Source organism: Callorhinus ursinus, unplaced genomic scaffold (genome assembly GCF_003265705.2).
Source record: "Callorhinus ursinus isolate GAN/ISIS: 27379988/994484 unplaced genomic scaffold, GSC_fseal_2.0 scaffold102, whole genome shotgun sequence".
Taxonomy (NCBI): Eukaryota; Metazoa; Chordata; class Mammalia; order Carnivora; family Otariidae; genus Callorhinus; species Callorhinus ursinus.
Genome location: NW_027397164.1, coordinates 1,614,290 through 1,641,811, shown reverse-complemented (window position 1 = coordinate 1,641,811; position 27,522 = coordinate 1,614,290). Strand labels below are relative to the sequence as shown.

The following is a 27,522-nucleotide window of genomic DNA, read 5'->3' as shown; positions in this document are numbered from 1 at the left end:
GCTTTTTGCGGATTATTTCATTTATTCCTCACAGTACCTATCCCAAGCTGCAGCCAGATGAGGACCTTGACGGTCCTAGAAACTTGCTCCAGCCAGGTCCCCATAGGCCCTCTCCGCTCCCTTGCTTTTCAAGGCCATGAGATATTCCACGGCTCACGTTCCATTGTCAGCTCTTCTCCCCGATCCAGACACCCATTTCCAACCCCGTGGGTGCTCCGGGCAAACCGGGAGAACTTTGCCCTGCTGCAGAGCGCCACAGCAGGAGACCTGACAGCAAATGGCTTGAGGGCCGTCCTGTCAGCTGGAGCCTGTGGGACTAGAGGGGAAAGTCCGCTTCGGGCATCTGGAAGGAAGTGGTCTGCGGTTTTCTTCCTGCAGAAAACATGTTCAGGTCCCTGCTCACCCCCTCCCTCCGCCAATGCCCAACACTCACGCTTTACACCTCCAGCCTGTGGGTGTTGGGCTCAGGGAGGAGGCCAGGCCCCCAAGGCCTGTGAGGAGGGTTCCCCCAGTGGGTGTAAGTGCTGGCCGGGGGAGCTCTCCCCGCGCCTGTCACCTGCCAGCCCGTGGGCCGAGACCGAATCTGGGGAGCTTGGGCTTCCTTCCTGCCACAGTCACAGCTCTGTGACCAGGCTCCTACCCACCGCTGACATCTGGCTGTATTCATAGTGTGCAGGGCACTTTCAAAATTTTCTCTCGTTTAAACTTTGTAATCACCCCGCAGAAGAGCAAGTAACAGCTGCATTTTATAGACACCGCAATGGAACCTTGCAGAAATCCAGTGAAGGTTAGGATGAGGCAGCTAGGAAGCAGAAGAGTCAGTCCTTCTAGTCCCAAGGCCAGAGGGACCCTTTGCCCCTGGCCCCGTGGGAGGCAGGCCTTTGCTTTGCCTACCGCACTCCACTTCTCACCGCCCGCCGCTGCGGAGGGACCTCCCGCAGAGGGGCTGAAGCTGGACACTGCCCCGCTGTCCCGAGGTATCGGGCGTCTCTGACTCCGAGCTGGCACCGGGCGATGTCCAGATGCCCCTGCCTCCGGCTGGCTTCCCCACTCACTCCCTGTGGCCTGCCCCAGGCCCCCAGCTCCTACCCTGCTTACTGTGGCCCAGACTTGGTCGCTTCCATTTCTGGGCCCCAGGGGAGGGGGTAGACCTACAGGAGGTTGGCATGAGGTGAGTAAGCAGTGGGAACATTGAACAGGCAGCTAGGCAGAAGAGGATGTGGGCTCTAGCAGCAACCCAAGCCCAGTCCAATGCCCAGCCGTGCCGCGTCATCGTCCTGTGACTGGGCAGGTCTCCTCACCTCTCTCTGCACCGATTTCTTCAGCTGTAAAATGGCAACAACAATTGTTAACAGGGTTCTGTTGTAAACGCTCGTGAATGGGGTTGTTTCTGAGCGGTGTGCATATTGTTTTATCTTTCTGTCCTTTTTAATCTATCCCTTAAAGAGCAGGTCCTTCTGCTCAGTAACTTCTGCATTGATCTCAGACTCTGGCCTCACCACTGCTCACTCTCCCGCCGTCCTTCTCCCCAGGCTGCTCCCGACAGATTGGCTTCTCGTTTGTACGACCCAAGCTTTGTGCCTTCTCTGGCCTCTATTACTGTGACATCTGCCACCAAGATGATGCCTCAGTGATTCCGGCCAGGATCATCCACAACTGGGACCTCACCAAGCGCCCGGTAAGCCTCGAGCCCAGCCTGTCGGTGGCCACACAGGGCTGCTGAATGACAGAGGAATGGTCGCTCTTCTTTGCATGGAGGAGTTTGGCTCTAGGGAAGCCCGGGTCACTGGTTCAGGCCCCATGATGCGGGGGAGCTGACCAAGAAAAAAAACATGGTGCTGGTATATAGTCCCTGGGCAGAGCTCTGTCATTGCCTGCCTTGGTCCTCATCTGGAGGTCTGAGGATGGTTCTCTGCAGCTCCCCGTGGCTACAGACTAAACTGTGTAGGGCACCAGCAACCAGGTAGGTAGGTAGGTAGGTAGGTAGGTAGGTAGGTAGGTAGAAAGAAAGAAAGATAAATATAGGGATAGGTGGATAAGAAAGGATAATTAGGCTAGATTAGATACGTAGATGGATGTAGCTCGGTGGATGGATAGATGGGTGGGTGAGTAGGTAGATGGCTGGGTGGATGGTTGATGGATGTGTAGGTGGGTGGGTGGATGGTTGATGGATGTGTAGGTGGGTGGGTGGGTGGATGGGTGGGTGGGTGGTTGATGGATGGGGAGGTGGGGGGGTGGGTGGATGGATGGGCTGGCCAACCAGCTGTACTTCTCCCTGGAGCTTCTGCCTTCTCTGTGGATCTGTTTACATACATTTGTAAAGTTGGGATCATACTGGACTCATACTTCTTTATAACCTGCTTTGTCCACTGAGTATCACTTAGTCTTGGGTACTTTTATAAGTTCACCTAATGCCTTTGAATTAGATGTATTCCAAGATCTTTCACATTTCCTCTTCTCCACCTGAGCTTACCCACTCATCTAGCTATGTTACCATTAGCCAATTATTTGACTTCAGTTCCCTTGTCTATAAATAGGGATTAATAAGTGTGTGCCTCAGGACTGTGTAAGGACTAACAGGGACAGGGCCCGCCATGTCTTAGAGCCCTACATTAGTGCCATTTCTTTCTCCTGAGGCCTGCCACCCTTCGGCCCCTCATTCACTTGGTCAGGGCCTGCCTCGAGGAGCACAAACTTGGCTTTACCCCAGAGGCACAGATTTCTGCGTAAGACAGACACAAAAGCACAAAGAAGAAGTTATTACTTCTCTCAAGCCCCGGGCCTGCTGGCCACGGATGTGTCATCAGAGCCCAGGGAACGTGACTCTCAGATTCTGTGCCACTCCAGCCTCCCCCTTGCTGGGGACCGGAACCCCAAGGACGTTAGCGTCACTTTGGCTTTTTGGTCGGTTGCCTTGTCCCCACTCCTGCCCCCAGGGGTAAGTATTTAACTAACTACATGTAGAATATTAAACCTCAGAACCACCACACATGCAAATAATTCTTTGGCCATAAAACACACTCACTATTTACAACATCCAGAGACTTGTTAAGCCATCTTCTTATTCATTGCTGTAATCCTTGTGCCACTTCCTTTTCCCCAACTAGAAAATGACAGTACTTTTCTTGGCATGTCTGAGATCAGGAAATATCCCGCTCTCGGTCTCTCAGAGATCCCTGGCCTGGGAAAGGCAGGAACGCTCAAAATAGAGAGTGGCTGGCTCGTGGGGGAGGGGCCTGACTGCTCACTGTTACCGCTGGCTGCCACTAGGCAGGGTGTCAGCCCAGGCCTGGGGTTTCTTCCTTGCTTGTCTCCTGCAAGCCCACAGGCCAGGAACAGTCCCGGGGGAACAGGAGGCTCCTACCTGTCCACGCACTTGGCAGTTTTCAGCGCACATTCCTGTGTGTGGTTTCATCTGAGCCTCACCCAAGGCCTGAAGCCGAGTCGTGGGAAGGGCTGGGCCGGGGATAGAGACGAGCCATCTGAACAGAGTCCCCAGGCCTTTGTTGTTTGGTTGCCCACCGGCCGGAGGGCTGGTACTTCGGGGCTCTGGGAAATGGGAAAAGGAATTGTCCATTGTTGGGGGAAGCAAGAGATGGTGGTGGAGCTGGATGACCGGAGGCCAGAGGCTCCCAAGCCCCCAGTGTGACCATCTTCCGAGGGCCCTGTTCCATCCGCCACGCTTAAGGGACAGCGGGGTTGCACAGGCACTCAGAGTCTGAAGGCAGCTCCCATTCCTGAGGATATACTGCTTTTTTTTTTTTTTAATCTAAACTCAAAATAATCCCATAAGGGAGGTGCTTTTATTTTCCCCATTTTACAGACAAGGAAACTGAGTCACAGGTTAAATAAGTGTCACAAGGTCACGCTGCTAGGAAGTGGCAGAGCCAAGATTCAAATTCAATTCTGACTTGGAAGCCCGACTCCTAACCACTGTACCGTAGCTGGTGGTGAAGAACGTCTCAGCTCCTCCACCCTTCTTGTCACAGCGAGGAGAAGACTGAAGCGGGGGGAGGCTTCTCGTTAGTTAGTGAGGCAGCCAAGTGTGCAGAGACCACACCTCAGTTTAGACCTGGGCTCCGCTTTCTGCAGGTAGATGAGATAAGCCACTTTAGCTTCTGTGAGCCTCAGTTTCTTCATCTATAAAATGGGGATGTTGGCCCCTTCCCCATTGGCTTGTCATAAGCATGAGGAAAGGATGTGGCTGAGATCCTCAGCGCACTGTCTGGCACATCGTAGGTGCTCAGTAAGCTTTGGCATGAGGGTCAGGGCTGAGGGAGGAACCTGCAGCCCCCTCTGAGGTGGGAGAGACTGGGGTTGAACGCTCACCTCCACACAGGGACTTGGGGGAGCCCTGGTTGGTGCTGCTGGCAAGAGCTGGGGGGCTTGGGAAACCTCGTTAAGCTGTGTCTGATCTGTGGCTTCCTGTGGCTGGAGCCTGACTCAGACAGTCACCTGGTTCCTGAGTCGGCCCCGGGCCAATGCCTGTTTCCGTTAGGCAGGAAAATGGGGGCTGGGAGGACAGGAAACAGTGGGAAGGGTCTGTGGGCCCAGGGGGAGAGGGGCCGCAGCTGATGCCATGGAGGGGGAGTGGGTTTGGGCATTAGGTTACCTGGGTTCAGATCTTGACTTTTATGAGCTATGGACCTAGGCCCGGTCACCTCACCCCTGAGCCTCAGTTCCCTCATCTATAAGATGAGGATGGTACCCTTGGACGGGGGTGGCCAGGGAGTGAGTAGGTAAGACTGTGTCTGTCCCATTGGCGCTCACCAAATGGTCATCTCTGTCCCAACCCCACTATCTGGTGGCACTCCAGATCTGCCGGCAGGCCCTGAAGTTCCTGACGCAGATCCGGGCCCAGCCCCTCATCAACCTGCAGCTGGTGAACGCCTCGCTGTACGAGCACGTGGAGCAGATGCACCTCATCCGGAGATGCCGGGAGCAGCTGAAGCTTCTAGGGGATTACCTGGGCCTGTGCCGAAGTGGGGCCCTGAAGGAGCTGAGCAAGAGGTGAGCATCCTGGTCACACACCGACACACATCAGCACACATACAGCCAGCACCCGCACAAGATGCCCTCTTGGGAGAAATGCCAGAGCTGGGCAGAAATCAGCTTCCCACTAGGTTTGGGAAATGACCACATGCTTTGAGAGTGGCTTTTATTTGTTCACGTATTCATTCTTTCCACAAATATTTACTGAGAACCTTCTAAGTGCCCAGGTTTGTGGGCCACAGAAGTGGGCCGGTTAAGAGGATTGGAGGAGGGCAGAGCAGGGAAGACTTCCTGAAGGAACGGACAAATAAGGTGAGACCTGAAGAATGAGTAGGAGTTTAGAAAGGAGAAGAGATTCAGGAGAGAGTGATCCAGACAGAAGGAAGAGTGTGCACAGGCCATGAACGAAGTCCCCATACATGGAAAGAACAGAGAGAAGTCGGGGGTGGGGGAGAGGAGGCTGGGAGGCAAGGGCCATGTTGCCCTGGCCCCTCCCTACCCAGTCCTCCCTGCATGGCTGCTTTGCTGCTGTCCAGCACAGCATCCCTCGCAAAATCCTCAGAAGGGGGCAAGATTAGGGTGGGACCCTCAGGATGCCCTTGGAGAAGCTTTTCGGCCCCCAGAGCCTGGGGGCCTGCTCAGGGTTGGGAGGCGATGTTGTGCTACAGCATGGACTTAGGGTCCTTCTGGGCCCGTCGTAAGTGCCTCCTCGCCCAGGCTACGGTCTTGGGGCTGGGCTCTCCTCAGGCCCTCAGGATGGCAGACCCCAGGTGGGGGAGCTGGTGCCTACTGTCCAGTGGGGCTTTGTGGCTGGGTGTCTGGGGGCTTGGGGCAGCTCAGCAGCCCCTCCACATTCGCCCCTGCCCCCAGCCACTTCTCCACACAGGCCTGGCACAGAGACCAGCCCTCTGATGGGCTGTAGCTCTAGGCTCCTGGCTCGTGTTCTCCGGGGGTTGTTCCTGCATGGCTCTGTGGGGCCCAGGCAGTGCCCAGTACAGGCCCCCCAGGACTCTCAAGGAAGGGGCTGCTGCAGGGAGCTCTCTCTGAGGCATAGGGGAGAAGCTGGCTCCTCACAGGCTCCCAGAGCAGCCAGCTGGGCCCTGGTCTGCACAGGGCCTGAAAGGACAGAAAGCCCTCTGGTGGCCACCATGAGGGACCCTCTCAGGCTGCTTCCCGGGGAGGCCCTGCCTGTTGTGATCATCAGCTGGGTGCCTGGGTCCTCCCTCACTGCCCTCCTTTCTGAGATTCTAGGACACAGGGCTCCAGAGAGTCTGTCCTCCAGCCCCCCTAACCAGGGTGGTGAGATCGCACTGTCATCACATTCCAGTCAAGGGGATCTTTTGCACACCTGAGCAGGCCAGGTACCTGCAGGGTGGGTCCTGGGTGCTGGCCTCGCTTCCCTGGCCCCACCCTGCTCAGATTGTTTGGTCTTCGGCCTTACTGACCTGTCTGGGCTGACCTGCGGGACAGCCCTGCCTCATTCTCCCTGACCCTGCGGTTCCCATCCTTGGGTAGCAGCACTGCATACCTACTGTGCAACCCACCAGCCTTTGAGAGAGCAAGGCTAGGCCAGGGGAGGTCCCATTTTGGAATTAACATGGGGCAAGTGAAAGAGATCAGGAGCAGCCTCTGCCCGACCTCAGATTTGCTGTGTGACTCAGAGAGGTTGGTTCACTTACCTGAGCCTCAGCTTTCTTGTCTATAAAATGGGCCAGTAATCCCTGTGCTCATGCGGCCTTTCAGAGTTGTGAGAGCCCCATGAGGGGCTCAGAGTCTGGGGAAGGACACAGACAGACAGACAGATGGCCCAGGTTAGCATGACTCGTGCCGTGAGGGAAAGCATCTGACCCAGCCTTATCAGGGCTGGAGGGCCAAGAAAGCTCCCAGAGGAGATGGTGTCTGAGCTGAGGGTTTGCAGCGTTTTCTTTTATTCTTCTCTTTTCTTTAAAAAAGAAATGTGTTTCTTCTTTACAAAGGTAGTTAGTATTCAAACACTGTAAAAGAATCAGGCAGGAAGTTCTGATCACCCCTCCTCCAATCCCACCACCATCAGTACTGTTAGAGCATGCTTCCAGAACTCTGTCCTTACCCATGTACATAGTGAACTGGGATTTTGCAGAAGAACCAGGAGAAGAAAGGGTAAGGGAGGGCCCAGCTTTCCTGGCTCAAGGGGACCGGTGATGTGGAAGGGGACGGGAGTTTGGCTCACCAGGACCCTTGAGGGGTCCGGTGCAGCTGGATCGTGGGTGCGGGTGCCAGACCTCGAAGGTCCTAGGTACCACACTAAAGGTGTTTGGATTTATCCTGCCAACAGTGGGGAGCCCTTCAAAGGGTTTTGAGCACAGGACTGTCAACGTTCTCCAGAATTTATTTTTTTTTTTTTATTTTTTTAAGATTTTTATTTATTTACTTGAGAGAGAGAGAGAGAGAGAGAGAGAGAGCAGGGTCAGAGGGAGAAGCAGACTCCCCGCTGAGCAGGGAGTCCGATGTGGGACTCGATCCCGGGACTCCAGGATCATGACCTGAGCCGAAGGCAGTCGCTTAACCAACTGAGCCACCCAGGCGCCCAACGTTCTCCAGAATTTAAATTTGAATTAGATGTATTCCAAGATCTTTCACATTTCCATGGGACTTCGTTCATGGCCTGTGCACACTCTTCCTTCTGTCTGTCTCCACGCCCAGTTTAGGCGGTGCCCTCCTGGCTCAGTTGGTAGAGCATGCAACTCTTGATCTCGGGGTTGTGAGTTCAAGTTCCACATTGGGTGTAGTGATTACTTAAACATAAAATATTTTTTTTTTAAAAAGTAAGCAAGCAAGAAAATGAAAAGCCCAGTTTGGCAGCAGTGGGGCATGGGGGCTGGTGTAGTAATTAGCCCAGGGAAGTGAGGAGGCCTGGCCTGAGTCGGCCAGGGTGGAGGCTGAGGACCAAAATGATTGAGTGTGAGTGGTGAAGTCAGGGAGGAGTTCCCCTTTCCTAGTGGCAGCCCTCTGGCTGGGCCCTCTGAGAGAAAGGGGATCACTGGACAGGCCTGGACATGTCTCCAGGGGCCAGAGAAGCCCCAGAACACCCTCTCGGCCCTTGGGAAGGAGCCATTCTAGGAACACCCTGGAGGGGTGGCTAGAGGAGGCACCTGAGTTCAAAGGCGTCACACAGCCTGGGCCTGGAATGCAGATCTGCCAGCCCTGCCAGCACCCTTTCCCACCCCATCACTGGCTGCAGGAGTGAAGGGGCAACCTCCCCTGTCTTCCACTCTCTTCCACAGTGCCCTACAGATCTCTCGGGCCCCTTCCCCCTGGCAGTCAGCCTCACACCGAGGAGGACAGAGAGGGGTCTCCTGATTGCAGAGTGGAGAACAGAGTCCCGGAGCCCTGGGGTGTGGATTTCTCCCCTGACGGCAGGATGAGACGTGGCATCTCACCCTGGGGCCCATGCTCTGTCCCCTCCAGCTTGGACTGAGTCCTGTGGAGAAAGCACCTGCAAGGCCTCACTGAGCGTGTGACAGGCCCAAGGGACAGTGGCTCGCAGGGAGGGTCTTGGGCCTGGCTGCGCCCCAGGGCTTCCGTGACTGTTGGCAGAGAGCAGGTGACAGAGATGACTCTCCATCCAGATCAGCCCCACCCTTCCTGCCCGTTCAGGGACAGCGTGTGCGCCCCCCCCCCCCCCCCGTGTTTTCCTGGTGATAAATGGCGGCTTCCCGTTCCCAGAAAGCTGGAAGTTTACTGGGGAAACTAGCATGGTGACCCGAGCAGCCGGTCAGCAGTGTCCTCAGCCCTCGTGGCACAATGTGGCCTGCCGGGCTGCTTGGTGGAGCTGGTCCTCTCCACCCCGGGTTGGGTTCCCCACGACCATGACGGAGGCCCATTCCAGATGCCCCGGGGCCTCCTCAGGCATTCTCCCCAGCCCCAGTTACCCACGCGGGCACACACAGCAAGGCGACGCGGGTGTCGTCACAGGGTGTTTCCTCTCCTTCCCTCAGGATGGAACCCCTCGGATTGCTGCCCTTGCCGAGGTGGAAAGTAGAGCCACCCTCAGCCCCCGTCTGCCCCGTGCCCCCCGCCCTCTGTGAAACGGGATCTGGCGTACTTGGGCCACGTCTCCATGCCTCTCGCATAGCACCGACACTGGATGCTTGACTGTCCCTCAGCTAGCCCAGGGGTGAACAGGAGGGCAGAGGCCACTTCCTATGCATGTCTGTCCCCAAGTGCTGTCCCTGGTATGTCACGGTGGCAGGAATGACAACAGTTCACACCTCCAGGTGTTACTGGGTGGGTAAGGGTAAGGGCTCCGGAGCCAGACCCCTGCGTTCAAACTCCAGCTCTACCACTCACTAGCTGTGTGACCGCGGGCAGGTTATTTAACCTCTCTGGGCCTCTGTTCCGTCTTTTTCTCAGAGTGGGGCTTATAAGAGTACCGAGCTCACGGGACCGTGGAATGAGTTAATGGGTAAAGCTCTGAGCCCAGTTCTCCGTACAAATGTTAGCTTTGGTCATCCCCCTCCTCGCTGGTATTTTTTTATAGACGTTTTATTTTTTATACCTTTAAATTTGTTTGCAATTTTTTCAGCCTTATTGACGTATAACTGACAAAATTGTGAGGTGTTTAAAGTGGACATCATGATGATTTGATGCCTGTATATGCACTGTAAAAGGGTCCCTCCCATCTGGCTCATTCACACATCCATCCCTCACTACTTACATACAGACGTTTGGCGAGAGCATTTAAGTTCTACTCCCTCAGCAAATTTCAGGTATACAATACAGTGTTGTCAACTGTAGCTGATAATCACTCATTGTTTACTGTGTGCTGAGCACAGTGCCAAATGCTTTGAATAAATTATTTAATCCTCAAAACAGCTCCATTTCTCAGTTGAGGAAGCTTGAGGCACAGAGAGGCTGAGTAATTTGCCCCAGGTCACCTGGAAGACCAGGTCCCCAACCCAGGCAGCCCACCGTGCTCTTTAGGGACTGCCCTGGCCAGGTGCTCATACCCTGTTAGCAGCTGAAGGAATGAAAACAAACACAGGTTGGGCCGGATCATGGAAAGCCTTATAAAGAGCCTCTTATGTTTTGTTTGAAGGCTCAACCACAGGAATTACCTCTTGGGGTCTCCCCACAAGTACAGTGTTGCCGACCTCCAGCAGGTGAGAGTGCCCTCCCCGACCCCCAGACCTCTCTTAGAGGGGCCTCATTCCTGGAGAAATCAGAGAGGGGGACGCAGGGGGGTGGGGGGGGTGCTGCAGCTTTTCAGGCCCATCCCCAGCAGGAGGGCAGGGGGGCAGGGAGGCCCCCCCGGGGGTGAGAGCTGGGGACATTCCTTTCCTGGCAGAAGGGCGCTGTGGATTTGGATTTCCTCTGGCAAGCCAGTCATCCCCAGGGACCTCTGCATGCAGGAGCTGGACACCCACATCCTTCGGCCTGGTCCGGGGAGCTTTTCTTGCCCAAATGGGGAGAGCCTTCTTCGGGGGTAGGACCTTGTTCAGGCAGAGTGCCAGGAACAGCAGCAGGTCACACTGTCTGGACAGCCTGGGCCTCAGCGCAGCTGCCTGAAAGGCCTGGCGGCCCCCGCCCTTGCCCTCCACAGATCGCAGACGGGGTGTACGCTGGGTTCCTCAATGCCCTCATCGGATTCGCCTCCCAGCACGTCTACCACTGCGACCTGTGCACCCAGCGTGGCTTCATCTGCCAGATCTGCCACCACCACGACATCATCTTCCCCTTCGAGTTTGACACCACGGTCAGGTATGCGGGACGCCCTCCCCACGGCTGGCCCCAGCGTTCCGGGGGTGCAGGCGCACAGGGGACGCCGTGTGTGTGCTGGTGCCGCGGGCTGGTGAGGTCATCTACAGCAGCCGATGTCCTGGGCATTCACAGCGGCTCTGGGCCAGCTCAGGGGACAAGAGAGCCCTCCGAGGACCCTTCCCCAGACCAAGGGAGCTGTCTGTCTCCCTGGAGAAGAGGTAGCTTGCCGCGTCTTTGAGCAGGGGCCTCAGTTCTGTCATCTACAGATGGGTTGAGGAGGGACCGAAGGAGCGGCCGCCCTGGAGTGTTGGCACAGGCTAGGCACAAAGTGGGCCCCCAGGGGCTGGCACCCGCCTGGTTCGCCCCGGCATTGATGATGGTTCTTAGCTGGTTAGCACTCCTTATCAGAAGCCTCTTAGTGGAAAAATTCATCCACCAAACCTCCATTCCAGCCCAGGCAGGAACATTCATTCGTTTTCAGGAGGTGTCTCATGGCCTAGATTCAGCCCCTGGGCTCCGTTTTTTAAACGGCAGAGTGTTTTCAACATAGGCCAGGAGTCATCTCATGAGTCTCCAGCAGCATGTGGGAAAAATGAATTAGACTCGAGTGTCAGTGCCTGGGGGCGGGGGGGCGGTCGGGGGTCTGGCAGTGGGAAGGCAGTGCACGCTGGGGTGGGGGGCGGGCAGGGGCGGAACTCGGGCCCCATCCCCCCCCCCCCAGGGCTCTGGTCAGACACTGGCTGCCCTCCTCCAGGTGTGGTGAGTGCAAGACAGTCTTCCACCAGAGCTGCCAGGCCGTGGTGAAGAAGGGCTGCCCCCGCTGCGCCCGCCGGCGCAGGTACCAGGAGCAGAGCACGCTCAGCTAAGCCAGCGTGCCGTCCCCACCCAAGCCCTCGGACGGCGGCACCCCGCTCAGCTGGGCCGTCCCAGCTGGGTTCGGCATCAGCCTGGATCCTCTCGAGGTGTCAGGAAGACTCAGATGGGACCAGTGCACGAGCCCACCAGACGAGGCCCTCGATGATGTCCCCCAGTCCCTCTCCCACCCGTCTGCTCCAAGAGGTGGGGACACCATCAGATGCGCCCTCGGCGCAGGGGAGACGGGCAGGGCAGCTTTGCACTCATCAGGCCCCAGCTCGCCTCACAGACGCGGCACCTCCATCAGGGCTGTTCAAACACTGTGGACACAAACTTGGGCGCATTCTCAATTCCACATTCCTGATTAAAAGGTCTAGTTTTTTAAGGCAGGTTTTTTTTTTTTCCCTTCATATTTCAACAGAAAATATTTTTTTATTCTTGACCCTACACAAGTCACCCAAGAAATCCAGGCGTTCTCACGCGGAGCAAACGTGTGGGAACATTTGGCCTGCAGGCCGGCGGGTGGCAGGGTGGGCAGGCCACCGTTGGGCCAGAGCCTGTCGGCTGGACCGGGTGCCTTTCCGTCACCCGCACCGGGCCCTCGCTGCCCACAGCTCAAGTACGACGTGCCAAACTGCCCCAGGGGCTGGTGGGACCGGTCCTGATGACCACCCTCTCCCTCTCCCTCTCCGCCCTGCCCTGTCCACCTCACCTTTCTCCGGGTCAGAGCCCCCTGGCTCCCCTACAGCCTGGGATCTCGGTCACCACGGGAGAAGGGAGTGACTCAGAACCAGCACTGTCAGCACTTTGCGCCTTCCTTGGTCCAGGCCAGGGCTGTCATCTTCCCTACCCCTCAGCCCCCTGCCCTCCACACCTCCCGCAGCCATGCAGCCAGATGGGCCGGGGGCTGCTGGAGACACGCTCTCAGGGGGACACCCCCCCCTGCCCCACTGCCTGACTGACCCCTGCTGGGACAGAGGTGAGCTGGGGCCAGGGGCCAGCCTTGGGCATCGTGACTGCCAGGCCCCACACCGTGGAGTGGCAACCCCCAGCCTTCCACGAAGAGGGCCAGGCGTGCTGCGGAGATGTACGGAGACACGCGGGAGCAGCCACCTTGTGGAAGGATGCTTAGCCTCAGTTTACAAAGCCATGAATTCCCAAAGCTTTGCTGGCCTGGCCCAGGAGGGGCGCTGCCGGAGACTGGAAAATGTCACTGGAGCGTGATTGCCTTTTCAAGGGGTCTTGGGGTAGAGTGGGAGCCTGGAATTGTTTTCAAAGTGACATTTAGACCCTGTGGTTCGGGGGTGATTGCTGCCTTCCCCCATCTCTCCTGGACCCACAGCCGCCCACCTCCCACCCTGGGTCCTCTGGCCATCCTGTCTGCTCTCAGCTTGGATTGGGGGCCTCAGGTGGAGATTGCCCGTCACTGTCAAGAGATGAATCTACTCCCACCTCTCCCTTGGGGTGATTCGGCTGCTGAGTCACCTGCCCAGCCCTGTGGAGCTGGATAAATTGTGCAATAGAACAGAGGAGGTGGTGGGCAGGGGTGGGGGAGGGGAGGGCTGCCACACAGCTTCTCTGTCCCCATCACGGAAGATGGTGCATACCTTTGCCCAGCACACCAAAGCCTCCTAAATGGGAAAGTGGATCCTTATCCCGGTCCCGCAGCCCCACAGCCAGCGTTAATGCTCCCCCACAAACCCAGCCCGAGCACAGCCGCGGGGGCCCCAATCCCCACGCGGACAGGGGCTGGCCTGGGATGGGCAGTGCCACCCCTGGGGCCAGCCCTGGAGGGCTGGCTTAGGTTGGGTAGGGCCTGTCCACCCCACGGCCGCCTCCCAGGGACTAGTTGTAGCATTAGAACTGACCCTCTGCCCAGTACCAGAAAGCTGCTAATGCTTCCGGATGAGTTGACTTTTACCCTCTCACCTTCAATGGAAAGCTGATGTGAAACTCAGTGGTGCCCCCACTATTTTTAAAATGCCATTTTATGCAATAAACTTTCTAGTGAGGGGTGCTGGCCCTGAGTAGCGCTTTGCGATGTGTGGAAGGAACTGCTGCTGTGTGATTTTTGAATGATTTTGCAGTAAAGACCTGATTTTTCTCACCTCTGGTCTCGCTTCTGAATCCTGATGCTGCCGCTGGTTGGGGGAGGCCACCAGCCATCCTGTCTGGGAGAGGGGGGCTTGTGCACCAGGCCTGGGCATGCAGGGGAGGAGAGGTGACAGTGTTCGGTCTGTCCTCTCCCCACTATGAGCTAGACGAAGGGGGTTTGGAGGGATAGCATTTCAGGGCCTTGGTGGAGGTTTCCTCACATACACTCATATGTAACAACTGAAGCTGATGCCTGACATCCCACCACAGGGGCTTCTTCACCGTGCCTGTCGAAGCACAGACCCCTAACACCAGAACAGGAGAGATGTCGGGACTGTTTTCCCGCTGGGTTTTCCAAAGCAAGAGAGGGGGCTCGAGGCCGGAATCAGGGCTCATGGTTTCAGGGCTCCACGTGGCATTTACTTGGCTGCTACTTTCCCCTGAAGTTCCAGGAGGAGCCCACCACTCTGGTAAGGACAGAAGGAAACAGACGTTCCAGGGAAAGTGGGCCGCAGGAAAATGGGATTGAAACATTCAGCTTTGCAGTTCCTTGTCCTTGAAGACGCCTTTCAGCCCATGGAGAAGCATCGCCTGAGCCCCAGCTTCCCTCAAGGGCCTCAAGTCCCTCCAGGGTCAGTAGGGGGTGGACTCTGAGAAGACCAAAGGAACTGGGTTTGAAGCCTGGGGACAGGGAGTTCAGGGCCATGAGGCCTGGGTGCCTCCCTGCCTTTTTTCTCAGTGCCTCCATCCTCAGTAAGATGCCTCTGACTACATGCCTCTCTCCCTTTCCCCCTCCTGCCTAAAGGAGAATGGGGGGCTTGGAGACCTCAACCCAAGACCAAAGAGGAAGACAGCTCATCTTACAATAAAAATTTAATAACGAATATGTGTTCTTACAATAATAATGTGGTAATACTATACCGTGCTTAGTGCAGCTCATTCTCATTCATTCTTGCCAACTGTCCTGTGAAGGAGGCGTCACCGTCCCCAGTCTACAGCAGAGAAAATTGAAGTGCTAAGAGTCCAGTTCCAGCAGGCTGCTCTGGGCTTACCCTATGGACAGCCTGGAGGGTGGCCGTCTTCCAGAGAAGGATGGGGGTGGGGGGGGAGACAGAGGGATGGAATCAAACAGTGGGAGGGAAATCTGGCCAGAAGTAGTGGAGGAGACACCCCCCCAGCCCCCATGCCATCATCCAGGCCCTGCTGTTTCCACCTCCCAGAAGACAGCCAGGTGTGGCCCAGGATCCCAGGAGGTGCAGGGGGAGGGCGGCGTCTGTGCTCCCAGGGCGCTGGCCCGGCCCAGGGGGGGACAGGAAGCCAGGACACCGGGGATTGTCTCTAGCAGCCGCAGCCCTGCCTCAGCCCGGGAGGAAGTTCTGCCGGGCGCTCTCCGCTGGTGCCTCCCTCGCTGTATTGTTGAACAGGAAACCGGGCTGCGCGGGAGCTGGGCGGTGGAGCAGGGAGCGTCGGACGCCGAAACCACGCGCGCCTGCCGGGACAAGTGGAGGCGAAGCCAGTGAGCGGACACCCCGAGGTGCCGAGGCCGGGCCGGGCGGGGGGCGCTGAGCCGAGGGCGGGAGGGGGGGTACCGTGCCGCAGGTGGCGGGCCTTCTCACCCGGGAGCGCCGCGCGCCTGCTCCCCTTCAGCCGGCGCTGGGGCGGGAGCTGCGCGGACCCGGGAGCAGGGCCGCGCGGGTCGGATCCCCCGCGAGCAGCGGAGATAAGAAGGGCTGCCCGCAGTCCAGGGACAGGAGGGGCCCATGTCCAGGCCCCCGGCTCCGATCCAGGCGTTGACGCCGCTGTGGCTCGCGTCGCCCGGGGCAGTGGACCCAAAGCACCTCCTGGCGACGGGTCAGACCCCGAGTTCCTGGGATCCTCCCCGCTCCCCTTATCCCTCCGCACCTCTTCGCTCCCCCTGAGATGGGGAAGGAGCCGAGTCCCGGGTCCCCTCCCCACCCAGCCCGAGACCCTGCGCTCGAGTGGGCATCCCTGCTGCGGGAACTCCGCTCGGAGTTTTTCCAGGCCCCGCCAAGTTGCGCCCGGAAAGGGCCTGGGGAGGGCGGAGGTGGGTACGAAGGGAGTAGTGCCGGCACTCAGGCTGGAAAGGGCCCGGTAGTCAGTGATTCGAAGTGCAGATGGCTTCGCTTGGTGTGGGAACGCCCGGACGAGGCAACGAACCGAGGTCGGGCAGTCCCAGAGCAGCGCGCCCGCGGGACGCAGAGCCTCGAGGACAACAAATCCCGCGGCGGGGGGGGGGGGGGGGGGGGGGACACCAAAGGGGTGGGACCCTACCCACCTCGGGCTCTGCTCGCCGCCCGGCAGCACCCCTTCAGTCGCAGCCCTTCCAGTTCCCGCCCCCTCTTGCCCTGGGCCCCACTGCCACCCAACGTCCCCACGGGCCCAGACACTCGTTCAAGCTCCTCCTCGCCCCTCCCGGATACAGCCGCGATGGGGATTGGGGGCAGCCCTCCTGAGCATCCCTCTCCCTCTTTGCTCCCCTTGCCAGCTCCTGCGCCCCGAGGTCTCCCCGGCCCAGCCCTTGCAAGCCCCGCCCAAGGAGATGGCCGGGGCCTAACCTGCATCCATCCGCTGGCTCCGCCCGTCCAGCCCATGGGCCCGCAGAGACCTGCCCTGCCAACGTGAGTGAGCGGCGGGGGTGCGGGCGAAGGTGACGAGAAGGGGTATCCTCCCAGGGGCCTGTCGGCTTAGCTCCGGGCAGCTCACTGACTACACCTCCAGGGCCCAGTGTGCCCCCCTCTCCCCGTCGAGGCAAGCTTAAGAAAGTAGTGAAGGAGCGCTGTGAGCCCCCGGCCAGACCCTGTTCCTTGGGTTCCTCAGCCTCAGCAAGCAACCGAACCCCCAGCTGCTGCTCCCGGGACACCTTTACTGGGCAGGAGATGGGGTCGGTGCAAAGGCTTGGAGGGACCAGCCCCTTAGGGAAGGAGCCTCATTAATCTCTGTGGTGGGGAGACACAGGCGGACTTAGAGTTAGTCCCCGACCCCGCCACACCAAGAGCCAGGCTAAGCTGGCATGCCGAGGGGTGGGTTGGGGCGATCACTCCGGGAGAGCGTGGGGGAGGACACCGCATGGGTAGTCACTCACAAAGTGCATTCTCTAGGGGCCGCTCCCGGGGGGCGATGCGGAGATCACAGGGCAGGTGGGCAGGCCGCGAGGGCGGAGCCGCGCTCGGGAGGCGGAGGTGGGAGGCGGAGGTGGGAGCCGGAGAACCGGGGGCGGCGCGGGCTGGTCTGGGCGGGCCAAGCTCCGGGTTCACGTCCGCGGCAAAGCCGCCGGGGAAGGAAAAGAAACCGAGAGAACCGGTTCCCCGGCCTTAGCAGTCCCGGTCTCTTAGGCCAAGGCCCTTGGACTACGGGAAGCAGGGATACTCCCGGCGTAGAGCGGCGCCGGGGCGGCACCTAGAGCCCCGCGCCTCAACTCTGACCCGGCAGGCCCGGGGCGCAGAAGCCTGGAGAAGGGAAGAGGCTCTGCGGGCCCGGATTTCCTGAGGGCTGGTGGCGTCTGGGCGGGGCGGGGCGGGGGGCGCGGAGGGAATGGGCTGTTTTCCGCACGTCGCAGACCGGGAAACTGAGGCCCAGTCAACTTTTTAGGCAAATGTGGTGTCGACTTATCTCTCGCATCTCTTTGAGGCAAGGCTTACTTGGCTGTAAAGTTGGAGTAGTATTACCCACGATCTCCCCACCAAGGGATTGAATCGAGGCTCAAAGCATAACCAATGCCACAGAATGAAAGTGTCATAATTCCATTAGCGAGTGTAAGAATGGGAACCTTCGAGATTATTTTAGCCAAGTCCCCCGTTTTTGAGATAGGAAAACTGAGGCCCTAACGCACACGAGGAATGCAGCATCGGGACTCGAACTCAATCAAGTCTTTGTCCTCCTCGTGCGGCGCGCCTCCCGGCTCGGTGGCCCTGACCCCCGCGCCCCTCCTCCTTGTCGCCCACAGAGAAACGCCACGGCCGCGATGGCGGCGGACGTCGAGGGGGACGTGTACGTGCTGGTGGAGCATCCCTTCGAGTACACGGGCAAGGACGGGCGCCGCGTCGCCATCCAGCCCAACGAGCGCTACCGGCTGCTGCGCCGCAGCACGGAGCACTGGTGGCACGTCCGGCGCGAGCCCGGCGGCCGCCCCTTCTACCTGCCCGCGCAGTATGTGCGCGAGCTGCCGGCGCTCGGGGACCCCGCCACCGCCTCGCCGCCACCCGCGCTCCGCCCGGGCCCGGCAGCCCCCGAGCCGCTGGCCTACGACTACCGCTTCGTGAGCGCGCCGGCGCCCGCGGGCCCCGACGGCACGCCCGCCAAGCCCCGGGGCCGCGTGAGCTCCCTGTGCTGCCCCGCGCGGCGCGGCGCGGAGACCCAGCGCAGCAGCCTGGCGCCGGGCCTGCCCGCCTGCCTGTACACGCGGCCCGCGGCGCCCGTGCGGCCCGCGCAGTCCCTGGACGACCTGGCGCGCGCCGCCGTCGCGCCCCCCGCCGGCCTCCTCGGGAGCGCGGGCAGCTTCAAGGCCTGCAGCGTGGCGGGCTCCTGGGTGTGCCCGCGACCCCTGGCGCGCAGCGACTCCGAGAACGTCTATGAGGCCATCCAGGACGTGCGCGGCCCGCCGCGGGAGGAGCGCCCGCAGCAGGTACGGGGAGCCGGGGAACCGGGGAGCGGGGAGGCGGGCGGGGAGCAGGGGCGCGAGGAGACCGCCCCCTCCTCGGCTTAGCGTCCGGCTCGACGCTGAGCAGCAGTGTCCGCCGGCTGTGGACGAGCCCCTTCACACCGCGCCTCACTTTCCTCACCCGCGAAACCCGAGGGGCGCAGGCTCCCAATCGCTTATCTGCAGTTACGGAATGCTGAAGCTCCCTGGAGCCCGAATGTGTTCCCTAACTCAGTTGGTGGCAAAATTTGACTTGAGCCCGTGGGAAGCCGTTGGTGGTCTTTATTTATGACATTTAGTTCTCCGGCAGAAATGCAGATGAACTTGATCACGGTGTGCTGCCCCAAGCCTTGCTGGCAGGTGTGTGCGCCGTATTACCTAACAGCCGCACCATTCCGAAACGCTTGGGGATATGGAGTGGTGGACCTGCAGGCAGCCCTGGGAGCCCTTCTCCTAGAAGCTTGGGGGTCAAATGAGATAATGTGTGAAAGTCAAGGGTCTGCTTCCCTTTTTGGCTTCTGCCAACATTTCAGTTCCCCCTTTATTTAAAAAAAAAATTTTTTTTTTATTTGTTTCAGGAAGAGGTCCAGTTATAGTGAGGATGTTTTTTTTCGTTTCAGAATCCAGTTGTGTTAATTTGGGAAATTGAAAATAGAGCACGTTTTAAAAAACACTTGTACGTCCTCAGAATCCTTCGCATGGCCCTGACATCTTGAACTTTAGGAACTTGGGGCGGGGGGAGCCGTGGAGGGAGGATGCACAGACCCCCTTTTGACATCTGCCACCAGCTGGGTAATTAGGGGCAATTCATTTCCTCTCTCGGGGTCTCAATATGTCCTTTGGCCCAAAGAGGGGTGGAAAGGGTGGAGGGATGAGCCCCCAAACCTTGTGAGTCTCTGATTTCTTTCTTTGTACTTGATGTAAACATTGACGCCTGGCACATGCCAGGACTGAGTCTGGGATGCCCAGCGGAAGGAGACACCGTCCCAGTCTGTGACCTCCTGGGTCTTCCCACCACCCAGTCTGGTTACAGTGCAAAGAGCTCAGGATCTGAAGCTGGGGAGACTCGAATTTGGCCCTGCTGGGTCAAATGCCAGCTGCTGAGGCGTCACTTAATTCCCCCAGCCCCAGTGTCCTCCTGTATAAAGGAGTAGCGTTGTGAGCCTTCAACGAGGTGAGGCATGGAAGCGCTTGGCACGTAGTACGCGCTCCACCAAGGCTGGCTGGGGTCCCATTTGGTATCCTCGTGGGCGCCGCCTCCGTTTTGGTTTTTGCAAGGAGCAGCCCGCCCCTTGTGGCCATGGCGGGGAACAGCATCCCGCGGGTGAGGACCGGGACCCGGACTCCGCCCAGAGGGAACGGGAGCGGGGCAGTGGGGGGATCTTGGGCCCGGCGTCCCTGAAGACCAGTTGGCCAGCTTCTCTGGGACAGATGGCTGGATGCCAGCGCTCCTCACCCCGGCGTCCGTCCGTTTCCCAGGCAGGCTCTCGGAGGCGCATTCCGGGGCCTCTCCAGCTTCTCGGTCCTGCTTGCCCCTCCTTCTTTCGGAGCAGTTACAGCGTTGCGATGCGGGTGGGGCACACAGGGGATGGCGGGGGTGGTGCTTGCGCCCGGAGCTGCTGGGGCGTCTGCCCCGGAGACCTGGGTATTGGCAGAGAGGCTCAGCCTCGTCTTGCTTCTGGCCCTAATTCACAGTGGGACCTCAACAAGAGGCTTAGTGTCTCTGGTCCTGTCTCCTCCCTGGGTCATGGGTATAATCTCGCGCTCTCTGTGACCCCGCTTTATTCCAGTGTCAGCTGTGGGTCTCCCCGACACCCCATCCCCTACACACTCCAGGGGTAGGGAGCTGGTTCTCTCCTGGGAGGGAAACCCCTTTCTGCTCTTAGTTGTTCAAGGCAGCATTTAGAGAAGGAATCTCCTGAAAGTTGAGCCTACCTGTTTTCTTTTTGGAGGCAGGAGAGGCTGCTCACTCACCCATTGACTAAGCAGGAACTGGCCTCCCACCTGCCAAGCACCTGGTGAGGCACAGCCCTCCCCCAGCCCTGGAGAGTTACCATCTGGGTCAGGAGCCTGGCAAGAGGGGACAGATGCCTCAGACCAGGCACAGGCCATCTGGGGTAGAACAACACCCAGTGTGCCGTGGCACCTAGGCATGGGTGCCGGTGTGGGCTGTGGCACCCTTGGGGCCTTGCAGCCCCGCCCCCACCCTGCACTGCTGGGGCGCTGTGCGGAGAGGGTGGTGCCTGGCCAAGCAGGGCCTCATGGGTTCTCACCAGGGATGTGGACTTCATTCTGCGGCTGCTGGAAGACTCTCAGCACAGCAGGGAGTGGGGTTCAGAAAAGATCCCCGTGGCTGGGACTTTGAGAAGGGCAGAGGACCTTTGTGGTCTCCCAGGCATGCAGTGAGGACAGGAGATTTGGGAAGCCGATGCCGAGGGATCTGGGGGCCGATGGAGGGTGGGAGAGAAGTCGGGATGAGTCCCAGTCTCCCAGTTGCACACCCGGCAGATGGTGGTCTGTTTATTCGGCGGTGACAGGTCCAGGCAGCAGCCAGAGGCCAGGCCTACTGCCCCGCAGATGGCCCTCAGCACGTGGTGGTGGAGATGGGGGTGCGGAGAGCGTGTGGAGAGGAAGAAATAGTCAGGGAACAAGGAGGAAAAGCAGGAGAGTGCTGGTCCAGACACTGAGAAGTGGCCAGAAGAAAGGAGAAGTTAGATAAAGGCCATTAGACATTTATCGGAAATGGTGACCCCAAGGTCAACAGCCACCTTATCAGGAGCTGGTCAAGGGGTTACTGAAGGCAGGAGGCAGAGGTCAGCGGGATGAAGGTGACACAGACCGCGTGCAGACAACTCAGAAGCTTGGCAGGGAAGGGACAGATGCTGTGTGGCCAGAGGCAGGTGGAGGTCAAGAGGGGAGGTTCCCCAAAGTCAAGTGAATGGTCAGGGGCCAGGAGAGCGGGAGGCTGAGGATGGTGAGGAGGTGGTTGGTGAGACAGGATTCGGGGAGAGAGGCTGAGGGGGCGCCAGGGCCGAGTGGGAGGGACCTGCTTCCTCTGAGGCAAGGGGCAAGGATGTGAGGATGGAAGGTCAGGGTCGTCGAAGAGGGTGGACCAATGGCCAAGGGGAGAGGGTGGTATGGGGGTTGGGACTGTCGGCAGAGGCAGGGCCCCCCCCCCCAGAAGAGAGGAGCCTCCACACTGTGTGGCATTTTACAACCTCGTCATTCACCCTTCACTCAACTAGCACCTAATGAGCACCTGGTGTGTCCTGATCAGAATGCTGGACCCTGGGGACACAGAACGGGTTACACATGACTTGATCCTGTCCCGAAGGGGCTCATGGTCCTGTGGGCTCTCACCCAAAGGCTCAGAAGGCAGGCATGGGCCCCCCCCCCGCCAGAGTGCAGAGGTGCAGAGGGGTTTAGCGGCTGGCTGAAGGTCACCCAGGCAGGAGGTGGCTGAGTGCAAGTCACTTCCATGCCTCCTGACCCCCAACCCCATGCCGGTCAGCAGGTTCAGTCTCCGCCGGGTGGCCTGCAGGCTTGGCCGTTCCCCTCAGCAGGGACAGTACAAGCCGGAGGCAAACGAGTATTCCCTTTCTATTTTTTTTTTTTTAAGATTTTATTTATTTGACAGAGAGAGACACAGCGAGAGAGGGAACACAAGCAGGGGGAGCGGGAGAGGGAGAAGCAGGCTTCCCGCCCGAGCAGGGAGCCCGATGCGGGGCTCGATCCCAGGACCCCGGGACCACCACCTGAGCCGAAGGCAGCCGCTTAACGACTTTGCCCCCCAGGCGCCCCAAGTATTCCCTTTCTAAGTGTCCGTATGTGCCCAGCCCTGGGCACAGGCCAGAGGGAAGGACGCAGGAATTCCAAACCCTCATCTTCCCTCCTGCCACTGAGGGCCTAGGAGGAGAATAAGCTGTCCCAGGAGAGGGCAGCGGCTCACCTTCGGAGGAGGGCTAGAGGGAGGTGGGGTTTGTGAGCTGGAGCACTCTACCCCCACCCCCTCTAAGGAGGGGCTCCCCAGGAGCCTGGAAGTCGGGTGAGGAGGGGCCTCCGAGACTCCGCCCCTGGGGCTGCGGCGGGGTGGGGGAGGGGGGGCCTGCTGACTCGGGGATTTCAGGGTGCGGTCACCGTCCCCGCCCCAGGGCCTCGGAGGTGGAAAGGCCCAGGCCGCCTGTCTGGCCTGGAGCCCGCCCCTGCTGCCCAGGCATTGGCCACAGGGAGGAAAGAGGTACAGCCTCGGGCCGCTGCAGCTTCCTATGCAGCGGGCCCAGGAGGCGCCTCACCTGAGTAGGCGGCCTGGATTAGAAGGAGCCCCAGGGCCCTGGTTCCCTGTCCTCTCCTGAGAACTGTGAGTGACCCCTCAACCTCGAATGGGGCACAGGGGGGCTCTCTCCCCTCCTTCCCTGACCTCCGCCTGCTCTTTTCCTGTACCCAGGCTGAAACCCACCTCCTCTCTGGATCCCAGGCCTGGCACCCACTCCTTGGGACAGATTCCAAGAGCCACCCCAGGCAGCTGTGATTGGGACAAAGGACCTGGCCTTGGACAGACCCACCTGGATCCCCCTTTGGGACCAGCCAGGGGGCCCTCTGGAAAGGGGGGGTTAGTAAGAGCAGGGGAACTGAGGTCGAGGGGAAGGTCCAGTGAGTCCCCTTGTCTGTATGCTCTCCTCCCAGCAATAGTCTTTCTCCCCCTCACCCCCTACCCGGAGAGGTCAGCTGTCCTGGGGTGGCCCAGCAGGTTTCTTCACACCTGGCCTGACCTTTCCAGCCCCGTGACTCACCTGCAGCCCAGGCTGACCCTGGAGCGCCACTGCCCAGCCTGTGGCCTGACCCATGGGACAGCAGATTCTTGGGCAGCCCTCTCCAACCTCAGCCCACATTCCTGGCCACCAGTGGTCCTCCCCACCCGCCGCTCCCCAGGCAGAAAGGAGCAAACCCCCCCGGGGCGTGGCAGCCCCCGGGGCTCGGTGGGGTCCCCTGGGTGATCTCCCCTGAGCCTGGGCCTTATTATTCACCTCTCAGTCTCTGGTTCCCCATAACCCCCCGGGCCTCCTGAGCCCGGTCCACTTGCCTCCCCACTTCCTTCCTGAGCCCCAGCAGCCTGCTTCTCTCTTGATCTGTTTTCTCTGCCTTTCCTGGAACTGTGTCCAGTAGTGGGGAGGACCAGGCACTTGGCAATGAATGCCAACCCCGATGACGAGTCAGTGCCCGGCCCTCGGCATGGGAAAGCCCATCATCATGACTGGGGTCAGCTGATCAGAACGTGGTCAGGGTTCCAGACCAGAGCGTCAGGGGACAGTTGATGTTGGTTGGCACTGAGGGAAAGGGGCTGCCAGGGTCCGAGGGACACTGGGGTCCTTGCTGAAGTTCAGGAGGCTCTGTTGCCAAACTGAGGAAGGACTGTGGTGTTGAGGGGACTTCCAGAGCAGCTGCTGAGGTACAGCAAGGCCTGCAGGACCCTTCTGCAACCCAGGCTCTGGGCTCCTATGGGGGCCGCCCTGCATCCTCTCCTTCCCTTGGGTGGAGGTCCAGCGTGAGGCATCAGGTGAGCAGGGCCAGGGCCCCTGTCAAGGCTTCCGTGTCTGCCCCAGGGACTGGGTCAACTTGGCCAGGGAGAGGAAGCCAGAGGAACCAAGAAAGGTGCCAGAAGGGGCCCCGCCTCCAGATCCCCCCAGCCACCTTCCCGCCCCATCTAAGCAACTGGAGTGTTCTTGGAATCATCTGAATTTGTAAATTACTCTTCCCCCTGTAAAAATAGTTTCACGCCATTGCAAATATTTGGCTAATGGAGGGAAATCTCAATCTAATGACTATTATTAGCATTTTGGTTTCTCTCCATCCATCTTGCTTTGCTCTGTGTGGGAGAGTTTTACAGATGGCGGGGGGCGGGGGGGCGGTGCGTCCCAGGGCGCTGACAACAGCACTGTGATTTTTCACTTACAGAGTCATTGATTCAGTACAGGGCAGGGGCCGGACTGGGCACCGGGAGGCAATGAAACACAAGGCGTGGTCCCTGCCCCCAGACAGTTGACTCTCCAGGAGGAGAGCTGGGCAGGCAAACCCACAGTTCCAACCTGCTGTGGCCAGGGGAGGGGGGGGGCTCGCTGGAGGGGTCCTCCCCAGAATCCTGCTAGCCAGAGAGAAACCTAGGATTGCCTCCCCGCCAAAGAAGGGGGACAGCAGGGGAATCCAAAAGGTTTCTACCATTCAGCCTCTTCCATGAACCCCTCTGGACCTGGTGCTTTGTCAGGGGCAGGATTTTTTTTCTCATCAACGGTAATTTGGTCTTTTCAAGTTTTCCATTCATTCTTGTTCATTTTTGGCCATTTTGTTTTTTTACTAGGAAAGCATTCATTTTTCCTAGATTTGCAAAATCTCCACTTCTAAATTTATGTATGGATTTCTTTGTGACCGAGGAAACGATTTTTCTAAGTTTTTCATAGCCATGGAAGAGTTGTATATTTTGTATTTAAAGGACATCAGGTCCTGTATAGATCAAGCCAAGCTGATCGATTCTATTATTGAAACCTGGGTTCATTTGTAGACCTCTTTTTGGTTTTGTCTTTCCCTCCAGGTCCGATGAGGTTTATTAAGTCTCCCACTCAAATTTTCTCAATAAAGTTCCTCTTGCACTTTTAGTAGGTTTCGCTTTTTATGTTTAGCTAGAACGCTGCTGGGAGCGCACCGATTTTGACAGACTGTGCCTTCATACCATTACCTGGTGTCCCTCTTTATCCCGCGGGGCGCTTTCAGCCCGAAACTCCACCTTGCCTTTATGAACCTGGCCACTCTTTCTATTTTATTCGATTTTATTTTACACTCGCCGGTATCTCTCGGTATCCTTTTAGTTTCAACATTATCACGTTTTTTTGAAACCCAAGACGACTCTGTCTTCTGATGGGATAATGCACTCTTTTCCGATTTTGTTTAATGATGGGTACAGCGTACTTGATTTTGTTCCTAATGGTTTACTTTACATTTATTGGTTTTCCTGCGGTTTGCCTTCCCCTCCTATCAGGCTGCTACTGATTCTCTCCTTCGCCTGTCACTCCATTGTCCTGCGACACTTTGCATTTCATTCATGGTTTCTGCTTGTCCCTGGAGTTCCTAGTCAAACATGCCCTGGGATGTGCAGAGACAGGGATTCTTCTTCTCAGCCCCCCCCTCCCGGAACTCACAGAACCCCATCAGTCTCTAGATAGCCTTGGGTTGTTTGTTTGTTTGTTTGTTTGTTTTTCAGCTTAGAGAAATCTGTGTGTTGCATGATTATTGTGTCTTTGACTTTTTCTTTCATTTACACGTTGGCTCTCTTGACAGGCTTCTCCAGTTTTGTAGCTTTGCCCCCTTTATTTCTTATCTCTGTGCGTTTGTTCTGAGAGATTTCTCTTGCTTTATCTTCCAAGCCACAAATTTGAGTCTGGAGAGTGACTATCCATCCTCACCTTCAATGAGTAGTGCCTTGATATATTTTAAGTTCTAAAGTAGTCTTTTTTTTTCTTTTGTGCTTTACTTGAATCTCCTTAATTCTTTTTTGTTGTTGTTTGAGTTGTCCCTGTGTTTTCCAGCCCCTCTATCTTGCTAATATCAAGTGTTGTTTTTTTTTTAATGAGATAATGTGGCAGTGCCTGGGTGGCTCAGTCCGTTAAGCATCTGCCTTCGGCTCAGGTCATGATCCCAGGATCCTGGGGTAGAGTCCCGCATCGCATCGGGCTCCCTGCTCAGCGGGAAGCCTGCTGCTCCCCCCTGCCTGTTCGTGCACGTGCATGCTCTCTCGCTCTCTGGCAAATAAATAAAGGAAATCTATTTTAAAAATTAGATAATGTACTTTCATGGTTTTTAAAAACCAAAGCAACATTAAAAAGTGTATAGTAAAATTCCCACACATAGCCCTGCTTCTGTGCCCTGTCAGAAAGTCACCACTTTCATTCATTCTTTCTCTATTCTAACAGAGTTTCTTTGTTTTTGTTTTTGTTTTTAAGATTTTATTTATTTATTTGACAGAAAGAGACAGCGAGAGAGGGAACACAAGCAGGGGGAGTGGGAGAGGGAGAACAGCCTTGTATGAAGACACACTTGATTACTTGATTTTCTGTCTCTCTTACATAAAGGTAGGATGCAGTACACACAATCCTCTCTCTTGCCTATTTTTTGCCTTTTTGATTTAACAATGTATCTTGGAGACTGTGCATAGAGAGTATCAGTCTCCTTCCTTATCACTACATGGGTTTTCATTGTAGGGATGTATCATAAATTCTTCAACCAGTCTGCTGTTGATGTGCCCTTGGACTGTTTCCCGACTTTTGCTATTACAAACAATGCTATAATAAATAATCTTTCACGCATATGCAGGTAAATCAAGGATAGATCCCGGAAGTAAAATCGCTGGGTGGAAGGGTAAACAATAGGTATTTGTTAGATTTTGCCAAATTGCTGTCCCTGTCCATGGGGCTCACACTGATTTACATTCCCACCAACACAGATGTGAGTGTGTGACTCCCCGCAGCCTTGCCAACCAAGTGTCGGCAAGATGTTGTTTTCTGCCAATCCAATGGTATATGCTCTTAAGATAGCTTGAATTTGTATTTCTCTTTTCAGTGAGAGTGGGCACCTTTTCATAGATTTAAGGACTGTTTGTTTTCCTTTTTTTGTGAACAGTCTATTCATAGCCTGTGTTCATTTTTCTACTGAGTTATTGGTCTTTTACTTACCGGTTATTAGAAGGTTTTGCCATTCGAGGGAAAATAGCCTTCTATCTCCTGCGTGAGTTGTAATCCCCCCAAGTTTGTCTTCTGACTTTGCTAATGTCATGTTTTGGCCACACAAATCACTTAAGATACATTTATGTGGTCAAGTGTAGAAATCATGTATGTTATGGCTTTTAGATTTTGAGTCTCTGTTACCAAGGTCTTTTTTATTTTTTTTTAATTTTTTATTGTTATGTTAATCACCATACATTACATCATTAGTTTTGGATGTAGTGTTCCATGATTCATTGTTTGTGCATAACACCCAGTGCTCCACGCAGAAAGTGCCCTCTTTAATACCCATCACCAGGCTAACCCATCCCCCCACCCCCCTCCCCTCTAGAACCCTCAGTTTGTTTTTCAGAGTCCATCGTCTCTCATGTTTGGTCTCCCCCTCCGATTTCCCCCCCTTCATTCTTCCCCTCCTGCTAT

At 57.3% G+C, this 27,522-nt stretch overlaps 2 protein-coding genes and 1 long non-coding RNA gene across 10 annotated transcripts in view; 2 read left to right on the top strand and 1 right to left on the bottom strand.

Annotated features, from left to right (window-relative positions):
- Positions 1 to 11,971, top strand: part of PLEKHM1 (pleckstrin homology and RUN domain containing M1) — a 49,737-nt gene extending 37,766 nt beyond the window's left edge. For 2 of the 6 annotated variants that reach the window (XM_025861926.2, XM_073889138.1), the window contains exons 8-12: positions 1,533 to 1,678; positions 4,817 to 5,010; positions 10,070 to 10,133; positions 10,574 to 10,731; positions 11,486 to 11,971. In XM_025861926.2, coding sequence (XP_025717711.2) covers positions 1,533 to 1,678; positions 4,817 to 5,010; positions 10,070 to 10,133; positions 10,574 to 10,731; positions 11,486 to 11,597 — 674 coding nt within the window. In that variant the 3' untranslated portion in view covers positions 11,598 to 11,971. Of the gene's footprint in view, positions 1 to 1,532; positions 1,679 to 4,816; positions 5,011 to 10,069; positions 10,134 to 10,573; positions 11,424 to 11,485 lie in introns of those variants that run through there. The other 4 variants (XM_025861930.2, XM_025861924.2, XM_073889137.1 and 1 more) reach the window with 4 other exon arrangements.
- A 2,567-nt stretch (positions 11,972 to 14,538) lies between these two features.
- On the bottom strand, positions 14,539 to 15,924 carry LOC112815675 (uncharacterized). Its single transcript, XR_012377041.1, has 2 exons — positions 15,297 to 15,924; positions 14,539 to 15,169 (listed from the first exon to the last, which is right to left on the bottom strand). It is a non-coding gene; the product is annotated as an uncharacterized lncRNA (long non-coding RNA).
- The window catches only part of ARHGAP27 (Rho GTPase activating protein 27), a 31,310-nt gene continuing 18,861 nt past the window's right edge, over positions 15,074 to 27,522 (top strand). The window contains exons 1-3 of one of the 3 annotated variants that reach the window (XM_025861931.2): positions 15,074 to 15,214; positions 16,187 to 16,319; positions 17,645 to 18,322. In XM_025861931.2, coding sequence (XP_025717716.1) covers positions 17,663 to 18,322 — 660 coding nt within the window. In that variant the 5' untranslated portion in view covers positions 15,074 to 15,214; positions 16,187 to 16,319; positions 17,645 to 17,662. Of the gene's footprint in view, positions 15,215 to 16,186; positions 16,320 to 17,644; positions 18,323 to 22,929; positions 22,951 to 27,522 lie in introns of those variants that run through there. The other 2 variants (XM_025861932.2, XM_073889139.1) reach the window with 2 other exon arrangements.